The 22,101-nt window shown below is 44.8% G+C and overlaps 1 protein-coding gene across 3 annotated transcripts; it reads left to right on the forward strand.

Moving 5' to 3' along the window:
* The first annotated feature begins 2,293 nt into the window (after positions 1–2,293).
* On the forward strand, positions 2,294–15,785 carry DYRK2 (dual specificity tyrosine phosphorylation regulated kinase 2). 3 transcript variants are annotated; one of them, XM_030323156.1, is made up of 3 exons: positions 2,294–2,526; positions 3,143–3,291; positions 10,260–15,785. In XM_030323156.1, the coding sequence occupies exons 1-3, from the start codon at positions 2,478–2,480 to the stop codon at positions 11,865–11,867; spliced, it is 1,806 nt and encodes a 601-aa protein (XP_030179016.1). In that variant the 5' UTR covers positions 2,294–2,477; the 3' UTR covers positions 11,868–15,785. The 3 variants fall into 3 exon arrangements, with proteins under 3 accessions (XP_030179016.1, XP_030179018.1, XP_030179017.1); XM_030323157.1 differs by lacking the exon at positions 2,294–2,526 and adding an exon at positions 6,811–6,860 and having other exon boundaries at positions 3,228–3,291; XM_030323158.1 differs by lacking the exon at positions 3,143–3,291 and having other exon boundaries at positions 2,465–2,526.
* The last annotated feature ends 6,316 nt before the right edge of the window (positions 15,786–22,101 follow it).

A 22,101-nucleotide genomic window follows, 5' to 3' on the forward strand; every position in this document is an offset into this window, starting at 1 on the left:
TATGAAAATAATCGTTTTGAAATGGAAAGAAGGAAGGAGGTGTGAGTTTCTTAAGAATCCACGGTGGTAATAGAAAGCATAGCGAAATTAGACCAGGAGCTTGCTACTAAGTAGCCCCTTTTCTTTCAGTTAATTCTTTTTTTAACTTTTTAAAAATGTTTATTTCTTTTTGAGAGAGAGAGAGACAGAGTGTGAGCAGAAGAGGAGCAAGAGAGAGGGAGACACAGAATCCAAAGTGGGCTCCAGGCTCGGAGCGGGCAGCCCGGAGCCCGTCTGGGGGCTCGAACCCTAGGGCCAGCCAGCCGTGAGATCATGACCCCAGCGAAGTCGGAGGCCCAACCGACTGAGCCACCCAGGCACCCCTCTTTTAGTTAATTCTGAACACTGCATGTTTCCCCAAGTGAATCTGAATGGGAAGGTAGGCAAAAGGGAACAGTTCTTGCTGGGGTCAGATTAAGCATATTATTAAACTGATTATTTCACTGTGATTCTACCTGATTAGGCAAAGGCACCAAGATTTTTTTTTTTTTTTTTTTGGAGGGACATACCATTAGGCAAAATTCCACTCTGCCACCTGTTCCCTCTGCCAATGCTCCCTATCTTTAATGCCCTGGAGACTCTTACAGGGTCACATTGTATCTTTGAAACACTCCATGTTTTTGGCATTTGTATAAAGTGAGTGTGATCTCTCTGGGAGGTTGCTATGACAATTTGCAAACAGTAGGGGCGATGGGACTCCGCAGGAGGTGGCCTCTTTCGGATTTGAGTCTGCGCTAGTTCGGGCCTGCAAACTGGGTCCAGCCAGAGGCCCTGCAGGATACTGGAGGCAGAGCATAATGGACCCAGGTCTCCCCGAACTTCAGAGACTGGGTACTACTCCGTAAGGAAATGCCCACCCCCCCGCCCCCATAGCTTTCTGGCCTGTCGTCCGAGATTGCCGGGCTCTTTCCTCCTTCCTAACTGTTGAGGTGACAAAACCTGTGACCTCTGTACAAAGGATGTTCCACACACTACAGGACGCAGGTGTGTGACGGGCAAGCAGTTTTTCAGTCTGCAAGGGAATGAGAGGCTGTAGATGGCAAGTGAAAAGGGAGGGAAATTCCCCACGTGTCTTGGAAGGGAAGCGGAGAGAGACTCGGCCCTGGGAATGAGAAGAATTAAAGGTGTCCCTCCGGACGGCGGAGAGCAGAAAGGAAGGTGTGTCTCTCCCAGTGGCCGCGCCGGGAAAAGGCTCGGAGTTGTAAGGAAATGGGAGGTGTCTCTGATGTTTATTTTTGCCTAGCAACCTACAGACAACTGCTTCCCCAGCAGCCATCCACGAGCGCCTCTCTGCCTCCCCTGTCCTAGAGACTGGCAAGCGGTCACTTGGTGTCAGTAAATCGGGGAGGGTGTGTGTCGTGGAGGTGGAGGTGGGAGGGCAGCCCCCTCCCTCGCCCACGCTCGGGGGGTTCACCAAGCTAAGCGGCGGCCCTCCTTCGGGCTTGACTTACCGAGGTGACCCTCGCACAACTAAGTTTTTTTACATGATAAAATGGGGAGACGGGGTGGTTAAGCCACTGGGACCAGGAAAGGGGGGACAGTATTGTCTGTGAGCAGCCATTGGGTTCAGGAAGCTGCAAATGCATGTGTTTCGGGGCGCTCGTGGAAGGGGAGGGGTCTCTGCAGAGATTTCGGTGGAGGGAAGCAGTGGTAGGTTGCGCTGGGGGGAAAAAAGGCGGGGTGCTGCAGGGGCTGGAGGCCGCGGAGGGGAAAAGGTCGTTGGGAGGGGAGCCGAGCGGGGCCGAGGGGAGCCGAGGGGAGCCGCGCAGATGGCCGGAGGGGGAGGCGGAGGCCGAGCGGAGACTGCAGACTTTTCCGGGGAGTGGAGGGGTGGCTATGCAGATGACTGGGTGGGGTAGGGACTCCGGAGGGTGGCTGGGTGGGGGTGGGGTGTACGTGAGCGTGTGTGGCTAAGCCGGGGCGGGGGGAGGGGGGGAGCCCGGGGGTGGGGCCTGCGCCCGCGGCGGAGGGGAGCGGGGGCGGGGCTGCCCTCCCGGGCCGCGCCGCGCGCGGGCGCCAGTGCGAGTGTGCGCGGGGGCGCGCGCGCGCGAGCCCGGGAGGAGGCTCCCGAGCGAGTCGGTCCTGGCGGCGCAGCCCGCTCCCCCGCGCCCTGTGTGAGGGACTCGGGGAGGCCAGCGGCGCGCAGGGGAGGGCGAGGCATGTGCACGGGCCGGGGGGTGCTGCAGCCGCCCGAGGAAGAGGAGGACGGCGGCGGCGGCGGCGAGGAGGAGAGCGGGGGACTCGCGGCGGCGGGCCCGGGCCGCGGGGATGCAGCGGACTGTGTGTGTCTGGCTGTAGCTGACGCGAGGCGGCGAGGAAGCGCCGGAGACCCGCGAGAGGGGCGACCCGGAGGCGGCGGCGGCCGCGAGAAGTAGCAGCAGGACGGGCGGCGGCGGCGGAGACGGCAGCCCTGAAATGCATTTTCTTCTCCAGCGGCCATGTTAACCAGGAAACCTTCGGCCGCCGCTCCCGCCGCCTACCCGACCGGTAAGGAGGGCCTGGCCGCCACGCCGCCCCCGGCGCCCGCCCCCGGCGGCACCCCGCGCGCCCCGGGTCCAGCCCTCGTGGCGCGGGCGCCCGCTGCCTGCGGGACCTCGAACAAAGTCTGCGCGGTGGCGGGGCCCCGGGGCGGACGGCGCGCCCTCGCCTCGGCTCCGCTCATTGTTGCACCCCGGCCCCGGGGCTCCTCCGAGTGGAGCCCTCCGACCCGGCCGGCGAGGGCCGTCCCGGGCCTGCCCCCTCCCGGGGCCCGGCGAGGCAGGCCGTCGCGCCCTTGTCGGCGGTCCAACCCCTTTCCCGGCCTGTGGCCGCTTGCAACGTGGGCCGCCCGGCCCCGGCCCAGCCCGGCCCCGCCGCGGGGTCGCGAACTCGAGCGCCGGCGCCCGACTTAACTTTGCAGCTGCCCGAGCCCCGCCTGGGGGTGCGCGCCGGGGATCCGTGACCCGGGCGCCCTTTCATTTCCCCGGACGCCCGTTTTTACCGTCCCGTCTCTCTCTCAGGGAGAGCGGGGTTAGCTACCCAGAGGGGTGGGGCGGGGCGACGGGTTCTGGGTGACTTTCTCCCCCCTGACCCTCTTTTGTCTCCTCCCGTGCGTGGCTCCCAGGCAGAGGAGGGGACAGCGCCGTTCGTCAGCTTCAGGCTTCCCCGGGGCTCGGTGCGGGGGCTCCCCGGAGCGGAGTGGGGACCGGCCCGCCCTCCCCGATCGCCCTGCCGCCTCTCCGGGCCAGCAACGCGGCCGCCGCAGCCCACACGGTGAGACCCAGCCCCACGGGAGGCCGCGGGGGGGGGGGGCAGGGGTGCGGGAGGGGCCCGGGGCATAAACACCCGGACTTGTGGGGTTCTGACGCCGGGAGAAGAGAGGTCGAAGTGCGAGTATCTCCACGCCCCTGGCTAGTGGCCTCTCCTGGACGCCACCCTATGCAACTTGGGCGAACCGAGAGCTGCAGCCACAAAGGAAGATTCGTGGCGTGGGCCCCTCACTTCCCCTCCGAAGCCCGCCCACCCCTGCGCTCCTCTTCCTCGGAACTTCCTCCTTGCTGCTTTCCTTCTTTTTTCCCTCCTTTTTCGTCGTTGCTTTCCAGAGCTCCTTTCCTTGACCGGGTAAACATCCCCCAGCCCCTCCCTTCCCCCCAACCACTGGGTAGTGGGTATTTATAGAACAGATATGTGTTAGGGGACAGTCAGGCTGTCCTGCCCGGAAAATCGATCCCCCAAAGAGCCTCCCAGGCCTGGCTCCAGCCAGCAGGGAGCACCGCCAATTGTCCCCCGCGTGTGGAAGCATGTTTTATGAGTGCTACAGGTTTGAGCACAACAGAAATTGTAATTAACATTAACAAAAATAAGAGCCACAGCAGCAGTCAAAACAACCAGCCACCCCTGTAGGATTCTGCATTTGGATATTATTCAAAAGGAAAGAGCTGGCTTTGCTTTGGAAGTGAGAAGGGAAGGGCACCCGGCAGGTGCTGCGGTCCCTCTGTAGGTGGAGAGGGAGGGGACAGCCCATCGTGGGACTAGTGGCTGCAGATTGGCAAACTGGATTTGACTTCAGCATGTACCTTTTCTCAGCTCCCAGAGATCGCCCTTGGAAGGTGACTGCCAGCTTAGAGAAGGTGTGCACTTCTGGAGGAGCTGACGGTTTCCCAGGTCTTATTTCCGATTGGATCCTCCATAGGAATGGCCTAAGGTGGTTCTATGTGAGGGATGCTTGGTAGGGATATGGCTTCATTTGCCTAGCGAAAGTTGAGTTCTTGTAGAAAAAGGCCATTTCCAGCCTACAGAGATGCAGCTCTGAGGGTCATGTGTTATGGGGAAACTTCTTTATTAGAGGAGACTTTGTGAGAGGATGGCTCCAGTGGGGTATCTCCCCTTAGACCTGGACAGATGGGTATAAGTTTTATAGGAAACCGTTCTGTTAGAGATTCATTCTCTCCCTCCCTCCCTTCTCTCTCTTCCTTCTCCCTACCCTCCCCCCTCCAAACATGTGACCAGGGGCTGAGAATTCATTACACAGAAGTTAACTGATCTGTGTTGCACTGTTGATGGTGGAAGAGAATTTGTCAAGTAGGCTGGTTGATACCTTATGGTTGAACGTTCCTGTTATGGTGACGTTTTAGTTGAGGAATTGCCATTCGTTTTAGGGGTTTGGGTTGGTTGGTTTGTTTGGTTTGGAATCATCTGAGAATTTTAAAATAGAGCATCCACTTTTTTCCGTGTGTGGATGTAATCACGTGACCTGATGTGACCTGGGAAGGAAGTACTAGGTTTTCATCTGGATTCCAAGAGTGGGCTTTCTTAGATCAGAGCCTTTTTCCAATAGAAATATGTAATCAGATTAGAGAAAACAAAAGGTGTCCACTGCAGGAACAGGCCGTGGTGCACCAGAGATGAAAAAATGTGACGTTCCTTCTCAGGACTCCCAGCAATGGATGCTTGTGTTTTGCTGTGGTATCTGGCTGATTTACCTGTTTTAAACTTCCAGTTGAAATCCCCGTGCTATTATTGATCGTTGGAAACTTGGTTTGGAAAGTGTAGAGTTAGATTTTGATTGTGGCTTAGTTTTTATTTTATTTGCACAACATTGCAGATTTTGTGGAGAAGGAAAGTTTTTTTAAAAAAAACAACACAGTATTTTTCTGGTTCTACTCCTTCATTTTACAGATGAGGAAACAGTCTGACAGGTTAACTGGTTTGGTCAAGATTCCCTAGGCAGTTCCTATCAAGGCTGGAGCTAAAGCCAGGCCTTCCTGAGCCTAGCTTCTACCTCTTGCTTGACATCACTTCTCCTAGGAAGTTGTGTTCATTTCATTACAAATGCAGGAACTTTTGCAGAGCCATAGTCCCATGTGTCTTTCAGGTGCTTGTAAGTTTTTAGTTGTTTCTTCCACAGCAATTACACTTGGGTTTAGAATAAGGGGGAAAAGGGTATTAAGGAGAGAAAAATGATCTTGTCACAGGAACTTGTCCACATTTCCGCTTGTAAAGTATATACAGGAGGGTAAATATATGATTATAAAGAGTATGAACTTTGGAATTTATTTAGTCCATTGCCCTTTTGTTCCCTGTCTCCATGGATATATTATTGTATATGTAGTTGTTCTGTTTATTTCTGTTTGTCTGAATAGTGTACCCAGTCACTGTGTGGATTCCTATTTTTTTTTTCTTTTGATGTTGTATTGGAAATAATAATATACTTTTCTTAATTCCCAAATATTAGTATTTTATCACTTTCATAACTGTTCTAATGTTTACAGCAGTCTCTAGTTACCAGCTTTACCTTTATAAAATAATTGGGATTAAAAAAAGAATGAGTATTCTCATTTAAAAAAATAGTAATATTTTGAAGAAGAAAAAGTAGATATTTGACTCAGAGCCACACAGGCTCTCTGTGTTTGAGGAGGAGCCAAAATTCCAACCTTTTTGCACTCAATTCTGTTCCCATAACACTGTACAGCATTTCTAAGATGACCTCAGGGAAGTTTTCAAATGCTCCAAAATGTTAACACAGTCTCCTATTTTCTACTTTATTATTGGAAGAGATTAAGCTGGTTAGACTATTGTTCTTATATAATTTTTAATACTGAACTATTTTATGGTCAGAGAAGGCTTTTGTAGGTCTCTGTTTTAACCCCTACGTTGTACATATCTAACAATTGCATTCGCTCTGTGTATATTTTTAAATGTGACAACCATGCTAGATGAGCAGTGGCAAACAGGAATAAGCCACGTGCTCAGACCTCAAGAGGCTGAGAGTAAGGGGCTTTTAATATTCTTACGGTTATGTTGGCCTGGCATATGTGTTCTGGAAATACCGTGGCTCCTCTAAATCTCCCCCCACCTTTTGTTTTTAATAAATCAGCTAATTGCGCTTCTGAATTTCATTGTGATTTTCGAGTCCTACAGTATTTGAGATCAAAGACCTTCTTTTCTATAGCCTCTCAACAGAATCTCCTTAACGCTGGAAAGTTGTTAAGATTCCACACATTGCTTTTAGGTGTTTAACTGACCTGCTACAGGTACCTTTTAACTGGCTATCATTTGCCTTTAAGTCTCTGCTGATGCACTGTGAGCCTAACCTAATGTCTTGTGACTTGGATCGCTAGGGACATCCCTAATTCCCTGGGCATTAACTTCCTGTGTTCTTATGAAGGTACAAGAGTAGTTCCCAAATACAATTCAGAGAGGTATCAGTTAACAAGGATTTATTGACCTGTGTTCTTCCATTCAACAGATATTTACCGAGTGCTTACTGTATGTCTGGGTTTATGTTAATAGGGACTTACAAAGATAAGAGGTGACCCTGCCCTGGAATTGCTCACAGCCAGGTGGGTACATTAGGTGTTAAAACACTTACAATAAGATGAAATAGGTGTTAACAGTGGTCTGAAAGAGAGCAAGGAAAGGGGAAGTTTCACAGAAGAGGTGAGAGTTGAACTGGACCCTGAAGGCTGAGTGGGAGTTTGCCATGGAGACATAGTGAGGAAGGAGATTCCAAGCAGCCTTTGGGAAGGATGATAACAGCTCTTCTTTACTAAGCACTTTATACATTTTATTTAACGTATTTAATCCTATAGCTCTGATGAGGAGCTCTGTTGCCTTTTTACAGACAAGCCTACTGAGGTTCCGAGAGATGAATTGCCCAAGGTTGCACTTCTAGTAAGTGACAGAGCTAGGCTTCATCCCCCGTGTGTTTAGTTGAATAGGCCTCGACTTGTAACCATTGTGAAACATGACCTCACCAAAAGCAGAGGAGCATAAGAGGACATGGTGTTTCCACAGGTCTTGGGGAACCCAGCTTTGTTACTCTCAGAATTGTAACAGTGGTAGATGACATTGGAAGGAAGGACTGAGGACATTTATGTGCTACATTTTAGAACCTGGTGTCCTGGCCTGTAAATTCTTGGGTTAATTGTGGAAATGGGGTGCAGATGTGGGCCTTGAGCAAAAGGGAGGTCAGTGTCAGATTGACACTTTTCAATGACAACTCTCTAAGTACTTTGGAGAAGGTGATTTGAGGAATTCTAGACTGAGAAGCACAGGGCCATGTGAGGAGTCTGCTTGGGTTGTCCCAGTGAGAGACCTCAGGAGTGGGCGGGTGGTGAGGCCTGGTCAGCGGAGAGGGAGTAGGATAGAGAGACAGCAACGCTTATTGGGGACTCAGAAGGATTTCCAGATGTTCAAGCTTGAGTGACTGTGTGGAAGAGAAGCCTTTTGTTTATCAGAAATTGAGGGTATGGGAGGAGGAAACGGTTTTGGAAGGAAAATCATGAGTTCAGTTTGAATTGCCTGTGGGGAAGGCGGCTGATCTGTCGTTGGACACAAGGGTCCTGGGCTCAGGAGACCAGATCAGGCAGGCCTGAGCTGGAAGTGGAGCTGTGAACTCGTCAGTCCTTGGGTGCTTGCTGAAGCCCTGGCTGTGGTCAGGATCAACTAAGGAGAATTATGGGAATTAAGAGGCCAGGGGAGTTGAGGCTTGAATGCTGAGGAACCCCTGAACCCACCCAAGGGTAAGTGAGCTAATAGTTGAGACAGCTGAGAAGACCGAGAGAAGGCAGTCGGAGAGACAGGAGTTGATAGTTAATTGTCAAGCCCTCTTTGGCTCTAGTAATTAAATTTGTGTGATTGTATTTTAATTGTGCAAAACATTAAGATTGCTGTTGGAAAAATTGGAGTGAATTTCTGATGCTCAAAATGCTTTACGTTGCTATCTTGTAGGAGTTCCTAAAGCCTCAAGGTTAATTTTGTCCCTAGTGAAGCCTCATGCTTTTTGTAGCGGGGTTTTTCTTTTGAAGCACTCTTTCCCGCCCTGAAGAGAATGGTTCTCTAGAAGAGAGGTATTTCAAATTTCAGATCTTTCTATTTCCTGGTGCTTGAAAGATCACGGTGGGGAGGAGGGGTGCAGAGAGTAGGACTTGGGAACGAAAGCTGTGGACAGGCCTGTACTACTTTTCTATATACTCATGAGTTCCTAATTCATTTTTATGGACTGTTCTGCTTTTGGCATAGAATGGGCGTAAAATAACCTGTCCAGCTACCCGACAAAAGATCACTTAGCATGAAATATCATCAATGACTTTAATAAAAGGGTTTGATCAGAAGTCTTCAAAAAATTGGCCTGAGTAGTAAAATCTCTCAATCTAGGAAATCACACTTTAGACAGGCCCAGGTACTATACAGTATTCTACTCTGTTTTATTAGAAGCAAGCAGAGAGAAAGCCCACTCCTTATATAGTCACTGTGCAGGCTACATGTCAGTTAAAGAAAATTCAAAGGTCTTGGTCGGCTGCTAAGGAGGACTTGAAATTTCAGTTTATAATCCGGGTGATTCTGAGCCATTTTTTGAATTGCTGTGTTACCTATACAGACTGTTTTTATTCTTTGGTAGTATATAGAGCCCAAAAGGTAGGATTCAGAAAGAAACTAACAGAAAAAATACTGTTGGCAAGTGATTTCGCCTAATGGATTATAAGCTCCTGAAGGGCAGGGACTCTGCCACTTCTGTGCCTAGACCTTAGCTAATACCGGTTGAGTGAATGAGATGGGTTGTGAATGACAAATTGATCTTTAAGATTTACACAGAAATCACCAAGCAGGATGCATTAAGACTTCTGGGTGGTTGCCTGAGGCTGGGAAGAATTCCTAACCGAGGGGATCCTGGCTGCTAGTGCTGTCCCACCCCTCACATCTTTGCAATAATAATACTTGAAGGAAATCCCAAGCAGATTCTTGGTAGAAGACTGGGGGCCCCTTGGCTTGCACCATCAGTTTTGTTTAGACAAGAATGTTCAGGGATGGTATGTGTGCCTGAAATAGAAGTCGCTGCTTTGTGTTCCTTGTTGGAAAGCTGAGTATCCCAGCAGCCCACAGAAATACACTGTTAAGAGAGTGGAGCCATTGACCAAAGGAAGGCCCCAAACTGTGGTGGTTGGTTTGTTGGGCTGAATGGCCTTAAATGGTCATCACAGTCTATGAAGCCCAGAAATTTTTTAAAAATAGATTAGGAGTTTACAAGATTCTACAATGCATATCCACATGGGAATCTTTCAAGCCTAAAAGTGCACATTTTTTTGTCAGTGGATCATACATCTTCCTAGGTGTAGTCGGTTTTTCAAGTAGTAGAGAAGATCAAGAATGGAAGACACTAGTGTTTTCAGAATCGAACTAGCTAGACGTGGGAGAGAGAGTAGTGAACAAGACAGCCATGGTCTCTGCCCTCGTGGTAATAGAGAATAAATGAAGTGTGAAAGGGGCTGTGATCTGGAGGAGGTGGAGCCAGCACAAAGATGACATGTTCCAGCTTTTTCTGTATCCTGTTTCATTTTACCTACGGGTTGAGTGGAACACCTGGGGTGTGCCGGGCCCTATGCTAAGTGGTAGGTGTAGACCAATGAACAAGACAGATGCCTCTGCCTCCACAGGGAACCTACTGTAAAGATCCGGGGTGTGGTAGGTATGGCATTTATGGGGTCCCTTTTTTCAGGATCCCAAGTTTCGTAGCCTTCCCAAGTCTACTAGTCTTTTTCCTTTATTTAATCAGAGACTGTCAGCACCATATCCACTCTCCCTGTCAGGGTGTTCATGAGGTCCCTCCTGGGCGTACAGCTCTTTCCATTTAGCGAACCTGATTTGGACTGTAAAGGTGGGGTGGGGGCTGACTTAAAAAATACCCCATTTGAACAGACAGACCTCTTCCGTTGTATTCACGTTTGCTTTCTGAATTCCAGATTGGCGGCAGTAAGCACACAATGAACGATCACTTACATGTCGGCAGCCACAGCCACGGACAGATCCAGGTTCAGCAGCTGTTTGAGGATAATAGTAACAAGCGGACAGTGCTCACGACACAACCAAACGGGCTTACGACAGTGGGTAAGACGGGCTTGCCGGTAGTGCCGGAGCGGCAGCTGGAGAGCATCCATAGGCGGCAGGGGAGCTCCACCTCTCTGAAGTCTATGGAAGGCATGGGGAAGGTGAAAGCCACCCCCATGACACCCGAACAAGCAATGAAGCAATACATGCAAAAACTAACCACCTTTGAACACCACGAGATTTTCAGCTACCCTGAAATATACTTCTTGGGTCCAAACGCAAAGAAGCGCCAGGGCATGACAGGTGGGCCCAACAATGGTGGCTATGATGATGACCAGGGATCATATGTGCAGGTGCCCCACGATCACGTGGCTTACAGGTATGAGGTCCTCAAGGTCATTGGGAAGGGAAGCTTTGGGCAGGTGGTCAAGGCCTATGACCACAAAGTCCACCAGCACGTGGCCCTGAAGATGGTGCGGAACGAGAAGCGTTTCCACCGGCAGGCAGCAGAGGAGATTCGGATCCTGGAACACCTGCGGAAGCAGGACAAGGACAACACCATGAATGTCATCCACATGCTGGAGAATTTCACCTTCCGAAACCACATCTGCATGACGTTCGAGCTGCTGAGCATGAACCTCTATGAGCTCATCAAGAAGAATAAGTTCCAGGGCTTCAGCCTGCCTTTGGTTCGCAAGTTTGCCCACTCGATTCTGCAGTGCTTGGATGCTTTGCACAAAAACAGAATAATTCACTGTGACCTTAAGCCCGAGAACATTTTATTAAAGCAGCAGGGTAGAAGTGGTATTAAAGTGATCGATTTTGGCTCCAGTTGTTATGAGCATCAGCGCGTCTACACGTACATTCAGTCCCGTTTTTATCGGGCTCCGGAAGTGATCCTTGGCGCCAGATACGGCATGCCCATTGATATGTGGAGCCTGGGTTGCATTTTAGCAGAGCTCCTGACCGGTTACCCCCTCTTGCCTGGGGAAGATGAAGGGGACCAGCTGGCTTGTATGATTGAACTGTTGGGCATGCCCTCCCAGAAACTGCTGGATGCATCCAAACGAGCCAAAAATTTTGTGAGCTCCAAGGGTTATCCCCGTTACTGCACTGTCACAACACTCTCAGATGGCTCTGTGGTTCTCAATGGAGGCCGTTCCAGGAGGGGGAAACTGAGGGGCCCACCGGAGAGCAGAGAGTGGGGGAATGCACTGAAGGGGTGTGACGATCCCCTTTTCCTTGACTTCTTGAAACAGTGTTTAGAATGGGATCCTGCGGTTCGCATGACCCCTGGCCAGGCTTTACGGCATCCCTGGCTGAGGAGGCGGTTGCCAAAGCCTCCCACCGGGGAGAAGACGTCAGTGAAAAGGATAACCGAGAGCACTGGTGCTATCACATCCATTTCCAAGTTACCTCCACCTTCCAGCTCAGCTTCCAAACTGAGGACTAATTTGGCACAGATGACAGATGCCAATGGGAATATTCAGCAGAGGACAGTGTTGCCAAAACTGGTTAGCTGAGCTGAGTCCCCTGATGCTGGGTAATCTGAAAGATACGACGTTGCTGAGCCTTACTGGGTTGAAAAGGAGTAGCTCAGACCTGTTTTTATTTGCTCAATAACTCAACTCATTTGTATCTTTTCAGCACTTATTTTAACGTAAGAAAGTTGTTCATTTTGTTTTTATAAAATACATGGGGACAATGCTTTAAGTTTTTATACTTCCTGAAACTGTTTTTGTGTTCTAAAAGTATGATGAGCCTTACTGTATTTAGTGTGGCAGAGTAATAAACATCAGTGGCAGGCCATTGATTACTTCGTGACTGCTGCGCATTTACAGATTGGTGTCAAAGACATTCACTGTTTCTATGGTTCATAGTATATTCTCCCCCAGGCAGTTGCCCCCCGGAAGGTCCCCCTTCCCTCGCCATGCTCCTGGTTCACGCACAGGTGTAGCACGTCCTGCTTCCGTTTCCCATAAGTGACGTGGGTGGTAGTGAGGGTGGGAGAAGAATGGCCAGGACAAAAATGATTAATGAGCAGAACTGACCTCAGAGAATTTTTTCCTAAACTAGTGGTCAGACAAACACAAAGTCCCCAAGTTGACATGCCCACTTAGCATTCTGACTTTCTAAAAGCTGGCCAAGCAGACCTGGGTGGATAAATGGAAACATGTGTGTTCCTCCAAATTTTCTAATATGATCAGCGACCTGTTTGTAAAGAAGCCTCATAGTACGGAATTGGTTTTGCACCTAAATACAAAAATGTATTCCATAAACTGTTCCTCCTCTTTGCTTTTCTCCTCTCTGTTCCTCTTTCACTACACATCTGTTGCTTGCATTTAGTTTTTTTTTTTTTCCTTCCTTCACATATATATCCCAGACTGTTAATACAGAAGAGAGACATTTCAGCTGTGATTATGACCATTGTTTTCATATCCCAGTTTAAAAAAGAACAGCAGCCTAGCTACTTAAGGTGGGGATTTCCATAGTTCCAAAGAAGGTTTAGCAAGTTAGAGTGAGTTCACACTTTTCAGGTGCCACTGTAAGGTTCTCTTCGCCTGGGAAAGCATCAACTCTTTCTTTAAAAAGAAAGATGCTTGAAAATCCTCTTGCTGAACAGAAGTCATTGTGACTTTTCAGTGAGGTCAATTTAAACAACGTAGTTAAAGGAGGAAAAGTTCAATCTCAAGTTAAATGGTTTGACTTACTTGCATCATTAGGAAAATCACGGATCGCATTCCTCTATTTTACTTTCTTTTGGATTGCACTGACTGTATTTGTGGGAATGACACTTTACCTGGAAAAGTTAACTGAGAGGTAAAAGAATATTTTCGTCTCTGAATAATAATTATTTTCAAAGTGAAAAATTAAGTATTTTATCACTAATGTATGAGCAGTGATATTTATCAATTTCAAGGCACGTGGAAGAAATTTTTTAGTATGTGCAATTTAATATAGAAAGATTTTTTTGCCTGTTTGGACAATAGGTTTTGGGTAGTATAAATTAGGATAAATACTCTTTTATATGCACAGATATTATTGTATTGCCTGTAAATTGATTTACAAGTACTTAAAGCATGGTCCCCAGCGAGGCCAGGAAAGTTTCCGGTTAAGTTCTTTTAATATTAGTCCTACAGTTTCTCTTACTTAGGAAAAAAGAAAAAAGAAAGTAGTTTTGAACAAAACTCTTATCTTGAGGCTTTGTCGTTTGATGGAGAAAACGCTCAGGAAATATTACAGATATTTGCCAAAAAACAGTAATAAGATTAGCTTATTAATAAGATAGTGATGTTGATATTTGCTTTACTATTTAAGGGTGTCACTGATAAATTAATTTGTACTTCTGTACTTAGAAATTATAGCTTCTTTCCCCTAGTCAGATTCTTTAGCCTGTTGTACACATTTCTGTGTAATCTGTGGAAGTGCAATAATATGTTAGTAAGTTGCTTTTTAAATGATGCTCATGTGACGATACCCCCAATCAGTGGCTTATAGAATTTAAAGATTGTGTATTTATTATTAAAATTTTGACTTAAAAGGCATAAGAAGTGTAAGACTTGGTATGGTGGCTTTGTAAAACCATAAGCCTCTGAATGATGGTTAGCTTCTTTAAAACAAAAACATAAAGGCTGTTTTTCCCTTGCAGTTCTCCTCTTCCATATCCACCCTCATTTTCACATTTAGGTTTACGTGAACCTGAGCCTGCCATTAATAGGAATTTCCCTATAAAATACATGTGAAAATTTATAAATGGACTAGTACTGCTGGTCTTTTCCCCGCCACATAAAACTGGTACTTAAGATGCCAACAGTGCATTTGTGATGATATTCACAAATGCAACCGGAAACTTTGAAGCCAAACTATAATGGGCAGCGCTATGCCCCGCCCTCCAAATACGGTGAGATCTACTTCATTCATAAGAGCCACTAGGTTCAGTGTTCAGTGGTAGGGCTGCTTTTAAAAAATTCTGGCTTATTTATATCAAAAAAAGAAAAACGTTGCATCTCTGTGATTTTAAAACAAATGAAGGGCTCTAATAGGCTACTAGGAGTTGGCTTGGAAACAGTCCTCGGTCTCACAGGTTACCAGTGTCTAGGGATGTCTGAGCTGTTTTCAGACTTCAGACTAGCACAGTGTCTTGTCTTCGGTTGCAGTCTCATCTGGCTCCGTTTCTGGCACCTCCACAGTGCGCATCACCTCTTAAGTGCGTTGCTACGACAGGGGAACAGCACCGTGATGCAGGACAGTGCAGATCAACAGTAGAGGAGAAGTTGTGCCCTTAGTGTTAACAATGTGCCTTTTGTTCTGAATGCCATGTTGTAGGGCATGCATTTTTTGGCCTCTTTAACTCTTTGAATACCCGGCAGTAAGGATGGAACCCAGCTCTGCAAAGATACATCTGTCTTAAATATCCAGTTACTTACAGGCCTTAATAGAAACCATAAGGCGTGAATCATCATCAGGCATTGAAAAAGGTAACCATTTGGTTAGTTACACAGGAAATTCCTATGTTTAAGGGGTTAAAGATGGTCTTTGTTGTATCTTAACATCAGACTGATTTTTTAAATGATATTTTTTTGTTATGGTAACACTAGACAAAAATCAACTGTATTTGTAAAAATTTACCTCAAACCATTTAATTTTATAGTGTGATTAATCCCAGGGCATTTGGTATGAACCAAAGTGCATTCCTTTTATATGTGCCTGGCTCTAGTACGGATGGCCAGGGATTTTTACAATTTGGGTGCAAGGCACTTAAGCCACTTTTAAACTTAATGGGTGGTTTGGAGTCGTGTTAAAGGACTCCATCAGGAGGTTAGGCAACACTTTAGGCATCAGTAGCATTGGGCCATATTGGAATCTTCAAAGTGTGAATTATTTTAAAGAGAGCATTCATTTTTGTAATTTTTCTCATCAAGAATATTTCTGGTAAGCAGAAGACTTAAAAAAAAACTGATTTGGTTGGTAAAGGTTTTAATATCGCCCAACATAATGCTGTGGTAGCATTTAAAAAAAAAGTATTTGTCAACTCTGTTTCTTAGGGGCTTGTACATCTCTCTGCTATGGACATATATAAAATTAATTGTAATTATACTCAGCTCAACTGCTACAGTTCTGTCTAGGCAGTGGCTTGGGTTTTCATCGAGCAACATCTTAGACACGTGACTGAAATATGCTGCAACTGTGTGTACTGAAAATATGTGAAAATGGTTGAATGTGGACTGTGTACATATGTATGTAAACATTTCTGTGAGATGCTGCTGTCGCCACTTAACATGAAATATGTTCTGGTGGATTTTAATCCTAGTGGCCAGTTCTATGATACTGTATGTATTGTACAGCTGAAGACAGGAGTAAGACTGTTCAGTGAATATTTGTTACATTTTATTGTCGTGGCCAGAGATAATTTCAGAATAAAAATTTAATGTCCTACCTTACTTTTCTCCCCTTTTCTAACTATAATTTAACTCCTGATTTTTTCTGGTGATATTCTTGGTCTGGTGGCCTGGAGAGAGTTTAGAAGGCAAACATTGTCAGCTACAGTTGGCTTTTTTTGTTAGTTCAATATAAATTTGCAAATCTTAAGAATAAAGTTTTAGCAGGCAACTCTTGCTTTTCTCAGGATACCCTATTCCTTCACCTGTAATGTTTCTATGTTACTTTTCCTTTATATGGCCTCTGCGGCCAGGTTCTGTATCCTGCTAGAATTTCAAATCTTTTTTTTTTTTTTTTTTTTTTTAATCTTCAAGGTAACAAGTTGTGGGAGCAGAGTCTGTAAATTATTCCCCACCGGTCTTTATTGTTTTCTGTGCGCAAGTTCTGGCAAATTCTTCATATGTGCTCTCACCAGCTACCCCACGTGCTTCTTAATGCTTATGCTTTTGTAGTTATTTTACTTGGTGGTCTCTATGGTTCATGTCTTTTGGGTGTTAGTGTCTTCGTTCTTCCATGGCTTGATCGGAAACAGCACCTAGCTCATGATTTGTCAGGTTTGGTTAATACCAAGCCAAGAGTTTGCTTACAGAAGACAGCGAGCAGATGCCCTAGTAATTTGTCAGACGTAGGGATATTATGTAGACAAAGATTTCCCTCTTGTGGAAAGAACTACCACACATTTTTATTTACACCCCTCTTGCCACCAGCAGCCAAAAAATTACTTAGTGTGGCTTCCTTCAACAAAAGTGGGATTTGCTAAAACAAGGGGACACTATTCCCAAATCCAGACTCAGGCTTGCCATATCCTATGCCATAATTGCCCATTACTGCTTCTCTTGCTAATCAGAGTTCTTACCAATTGAAAAAAATACCAACTGACCAAGAAACTCAATATCTATGGAAAAAAAAAATTTAAGACACGTGCATTACGTATAAAATTGAAGGTTGATGCTAAAGCAGCAATTTAAATTTAAAATTGTCCAGATCTGACTTACTCAGAGCATATTATAATTCCCACTCATTCTCTTTTATCAGGTCTTTTTAAAGCTCTTTCTTAAACTGAGTAATACTATATTCTGTTTGAATTTCTGTAATCTTTTTGCTTTGGGAATCAACACCTATACAAGTAACTATTTTGGGAACTTCAAAGTTGCCTTTAAACTAGCACTAGAGAATGTTCTTAGCTGGCATTGGTATTGGCCTTTTAAAGAAAGGGAAATTCGTTTATTTTCTTTTGGAAAGAGAGCATTAGGAGATTTGAAGAAAGGGTATTTGTGACTTTGTTTCGTTTTTTAAAAGTTTGAATTACATTGCTTCTTTTTTAGTCATTAGGCAAATAAACACTTGTCATTAGTGATGCTTAACACTGTCCAAAATGGAAAGCGACTGCCAGTGTGATACACATACAGAAGAAGATTGCATCTTACTGCAAAACTTTTGGTTTATTTGGTTTGACTTTGACTTACTGTTGTGCTGTGGTCACATCCTTAATATCTGTGCTACAGTTCATATGTATTGGGGAGGGCATAAACTGCCATTTCTTTGCTTCTCAAGGAAGTTTAATGAGCAAACTAATGAATTAATATTTACTCCTCCAAAGAAAGCTGACATTTTAGGAGCATTAACTAGTCATCTATAATAAGGAGCAGCAGGGTATAACTATGATAATGTTATAGAGCATTGTTCCCTACAAAGACTTAGCAGGTCTTGTGGCATTGTAGGAACATCAGTGCAGCCTTATACGTTCCTGTAAGCTATAATTATCCCTCACCTGATATTTGAGGAAACTGAAGTGACTTGTTCCAAAGTGACTTTGCAAAAACAGTTTGGGCCTCAGGTTGCAATCCAATAAGGAATTTTGGTCTCGGACAGTAAAGGAAAATCCCTAACTATACACCACACAGAAAAATTGAGAAGCGGGGGTGAGGGGAGGGCTCTGAGCAGTGAGCATGTCTAATACTTGAATAAATTGTGTATCAGTTCCCAGGAATATTTTTTAAAAGGGGAGAAACTGCAAAAAACTGAGGACTAGAGCATCTTTGTCTCATTGGTGCACCTGATAACTAAAAGGCACTGTGCACACACCTCTCAGTTAATTGGTGAAAGAGGGACTCCTTATATCGCCATATTCGGGGAGTATGATTAATTATAGTAGCTTTATTATTTTCTGTTCTTAAAATACGCTTTTTACATTTGAATGTATGAAAATATTTTTGACTCTACTAATTCTCAGGGATTAAAAGTTAAAATTTACTGACTGAAGCAACAGGTAAACCTCTTAAATTCAAACTTACTCAGGTTTCCTATTTCTTTGCCTCCATATTTAAGAAAACATAGGATGCCTACCGGGCAAATATATAAAAATTAAAATTCCAAATACAATTTAAAAATACCAAATTGTAAATAAACCAATTTTACAAACTAAAATATTGTGTCTTTCCTTGCTTTTTATCCCAAATTATTTCCCCTCCTAAGTTTGAGGAGTTTTAAATATCCAGACTATTTCTTAAGTGGTAAAAATAGTGTTTATTTACAAAACAAAAACCCATGAACAGGCCCAGATCATTTAAATAAGAGCTTATGGAGTTGCTTTAAGCTGTTTGTGGGAAAATGTGATTAGTGTACCAGTAATTTGTGTATACATAGGAAATAAGGGTATGGGTAAGTTTGAGTTAATTTGTCAACCTTTTGTCCTAACAGGAATACCCAACCTATTTTACCTTTCCCTAGAATTCAAGTCACTGGAATTGTGGCTTAGATAGGTTTAAATTAGAAAGAAAAGAAAGGAAGGAAGGAAGGAAAGAAGGAAGGGAAGGAGGGAGGGAAAGGAAGGGAAAAGAGAGGAAGAGAAAGAAGGAAGGAAAAGGAAAAAGAAAAAGACAAAAAGAGACAGACTCCATCTTAATAACATCTATTGCAGATGGCATTCATTTGTCAAATATTTATTAAATGCCTACTATCTGCCAGGCACCATTTATGTACTACAGATATAGAATAGTGAACAAAACAGATGTAGTTCCTATCCTTACCGAGTTTTTAGACTAGCTGGGAACACAAGGTGTTATATAAGTCATTGTATGAACAAATCATAATTGGAAATGTGATAAGTTCTATGAAGTAAAAAAAAAAAGCATGTGGTGCTGAGTGTGTGTGTATATAATGGAAGAGTACAGGTTGTGTTGTCTTGTATGAATTAAGAATGGCTTCCTTAGGAAAGAAATAGCTTGAGCTGAGGAAGGAGAGTATGGACTGAAATCCTGGAGCTGGAAGAAGCAAGGTGTCCACGAGCAATTAAAGGAAGGTCCTTGTGGCTGGAGCCCACTAGAACCACAAGAATGAGAGAACTTGGTGAGACATGAAGCTGGCAACGTGGTTTGGCCCCAGACTGTGCCAAGTCTTGTAGATGCTGTTAAAGATTCTGGTCTTTATCCTGTTTGCAAGGGCAGCAACCAAGGGGTTTTAGGGAAATGCTGTGAACAGCCTGGCTCTCCCTGAATGTCTTCAGTAGAATGTATTTAGAAGGGCAAGAATAGACGAAGGAAGACAAATTGGAAGTGTTTGCAAAAGATGGCAGAATACAGCAGACCAGAGAACAGGGATGGAGATTTACACAAGATGGGTTGAAAGGCTCTTTAAGATGCAGAAATATTAAGGTAGAAACAACAGTGGTGTTTCTTTGTATATGAAAAGTAGCTAGTGCTATTTTAGTGTCTGATTTGCTACACTGCATCAAAGGGAATTATAGTATCTCATTTGTTCTAGAAAAGAGAAGGTGAAAATTAATGCCTTTGGTTACAGAATGTGACATCTTAGTAAGCTATTTATCTTTTGCTGAAATTTGAAGCCTTGGAGTAAAATCTCATTTGTGAAGTCAGGAAATTATTTAGATTTAAAAGAGATTATAAAATAAATAAGTAATGAGGGAGAAGGGGGACTGTAGAGGTCATGACTAAGCCAAATACTCCATGAGGACAGCTACTCTCTTGGGCTCTGCTCCCTCTTTCCTTCCATAGAAAGCAAACATGTGCTCTGTAGGGCATTTGGGTATGCCAAAGCAAAAACCAAAACAAAATGACTTTTTTTTTTTTTTTTTTTTCAAAAAAAGAGGGAGAAGGAGAAGGAGATGAGTCTCTACTTTGAGGACTTTATGTTTCATTGGGAAGATGAGATTAGCAGGAAACAAACAATGTGAGAATGGTAAAAGACAAAATTCAGAGCAAGTAAAGGTCACTGTGGATAAGAAAAGCTTCAGGGAGGTATGTCTCTAGCCAGATCTTGATGGAATTCAGACTGGTAGAGAGAAAAAGAGCATTCTATGAGAAGGGAATTTCCCTAATCAAGACAACTCGTATCATTCATTCATCTGGTCATCTAATATTTACTGAGCACTTATGTATATGATTTTTGGCATAAGGCAAAGAGACAGGCTTTTGCAGAGTAAAGAACTGGAGATAATTCCTTTGGAAAGGTAAAGGCTTTTTGTCTTAAGGTTTCCTCAAATGTGCCGTGTTCTCACCATGTTCTCACAGCATACGTGCTTTGTCAAGAATGCCCTTTCCAATCTCCGCCTCTTCATGTAGGACTCGACTCAAACCAGACGTCACTTCCTCTACAAAGCCATCCGTTACCTGAGGTTGGGCAAAGTGGCCCTTACCAAAAGCTGACACTGGCAAGCTTTTCTTCGCATCTGGAAGGAATTCCAATGAGAAGGTGAGTGGAACTGAATGGAGGAAAGCAGTAGGATCCTTTCCCCTGTTTCCCTCCATCTTTCGCTTTGGACATATACTGCGAATAAAACAGAGTGGTGTCCAGAGATAGCACATTAGTAGGGGAGATAGATATTAAGCAGATAACCACAAAAATGTTAGTTTTAAATTATGAGAAGTGTCAGGAAGGAAAGGTAGCTAGATTTTGTGAGAAAGAACAATAGACTGGGCGGTCAGCAAATACCTCATCTGGTACAGTGCCATTTATGTGGTGTTTGTAAGGATGAGGCCAGCTCAAAAGCCCCGGGAAGAACAACCCAGAACATGAGTTTGAGGACAGAGAGAAGGCCTGTGTGTCTGGAATTTGGTGAGCCAGGGAAACGGTGGCACAAGATGAGGAGGGAGAAGAAAGCAAGACCAGCCCAGGAGAAGGCAACACAGACCATGTTGAGGGGTTGGAAACTTGTTCTGATTATACCAGGAAGCCACTGAAGCATTTAAAGTAGATTTTGAAATAGTCATTCTGGTTTCCTGTGGAGAAAAACTGAGGGGACCAAGCGGAAATGGTGAGATTTCATGAGACAGAGAAGCCCTAACTGGCTCCAAGAAGTTAGGGAGAGATCATTTGATAGGATTAATAATGGTCCCAGACCATGTGTTCTGTTTCAGGCGAGGTGAGGTGGGGATAAGACCATGCATGATTCTGAAGACGCCATTTGCATTGTTATAAAACTCAAGTAGAATAGGCTGAAAAAATGTGTGTTTTAAATGTGACCATATAAAAATTACAAATGGGGAACCTGGGTGGCTCAGTTGGTTAAGCGTCTGACTTGATTTTGGCTCAGGTCATGATCTCCCAGTTGTGAGACTGAGCCTGGCATTGGGCTCCGCACTGGGCATGGAGCCTGCTTAAGATTCTCTCTCTCCCGTTGCCCCTCCCCCAGGCTCACTCACTCTTTCTCTCTCAAAAAAAAAAAAAAAAAAAAAAATTAACAAGTATTAAAAGTTTTTACCTGACAAATTGAGAGGACTATTTCCCTACAAAATCTTAAGATTTATGGATTCATTTAATAAATCTATTACGGACTTCTTAAATCAGTAAGAAAAGCACTAAGAAGTCAGTGAAATAAATGGGTAAATGACATGTTTAAAAAATTTATATGAGAGGGACATCTGGGTGGCTCAGTCGGTTAAGCGTCTGACTCTTGGTTTCATCTCAGGTCATGATCTCACAGTTTGTGAGTTCGAGCCCCACATGGGGCTCCATGCTGACAGTGCAGAGCCTGCTTGGGATTCTCTCTCTTCCTCTCTCTCTGCCCCTCTCCCACTCATGCTCGCTCTCTCTTTCTTTCTCTCTCTCTCTCTCAAAAGTAAATAAACTTAAAAAAATTTTTTTAAAAACTTAAAAAAAGTTTTATATGAGAACCATAAATTGACCCCAAAAAACAATTTATAAATGTGAATCAAAGTAATGTAAATCCAAACAATGAGTTTATTTTTAACCCAAGGGGTATCCACAATGAATAAAACAATGATGTGCCATGATAACAAGGGTGTGTGGTGGCACAAAACGCTCATTCACTGCAAGTGGGGAGTAATTAACGGAGGGTAA

Source organism: Lynx canadensis, chromosome B4, assembly GCF_007474595.2.
Source record: "Lynx canadensis isolate LIC74 chromosome B4, mLynCan4.pri.v2, whole genome shotgun sequence".
Lineage (NCBI taxonomy): Eukaryota > Metazoa > Chordata > Mammalia > Carnivora > Felidae > Lynx > Lynx canadensis.

Bases quoted from the DNA above. Each gene is read 5' to 3' on its own strand.
- DYRK2 (XM_030323156.1), top strand. From the start codon at position 2,478: ATGTTAACCAGGAAACCTTCGGCCGCCGCTCCCGCCGCCTACCCGACC. The intron at 2,527-3,142 runs GTAAGGAGGGCC...CGTGGCTCCCAG, and splicing joins TCCCGCCGCCTACCCGACCG to GCAGAGGAGGGGACAGCGCC. The intron at 3,292-10,259 runs GTGAGACCCAGC...TCTGAATTCCAG, and splicing joins CGGCCGCCGCAGCCCACACG to ATTGGCGGCAGTAAGCACAC.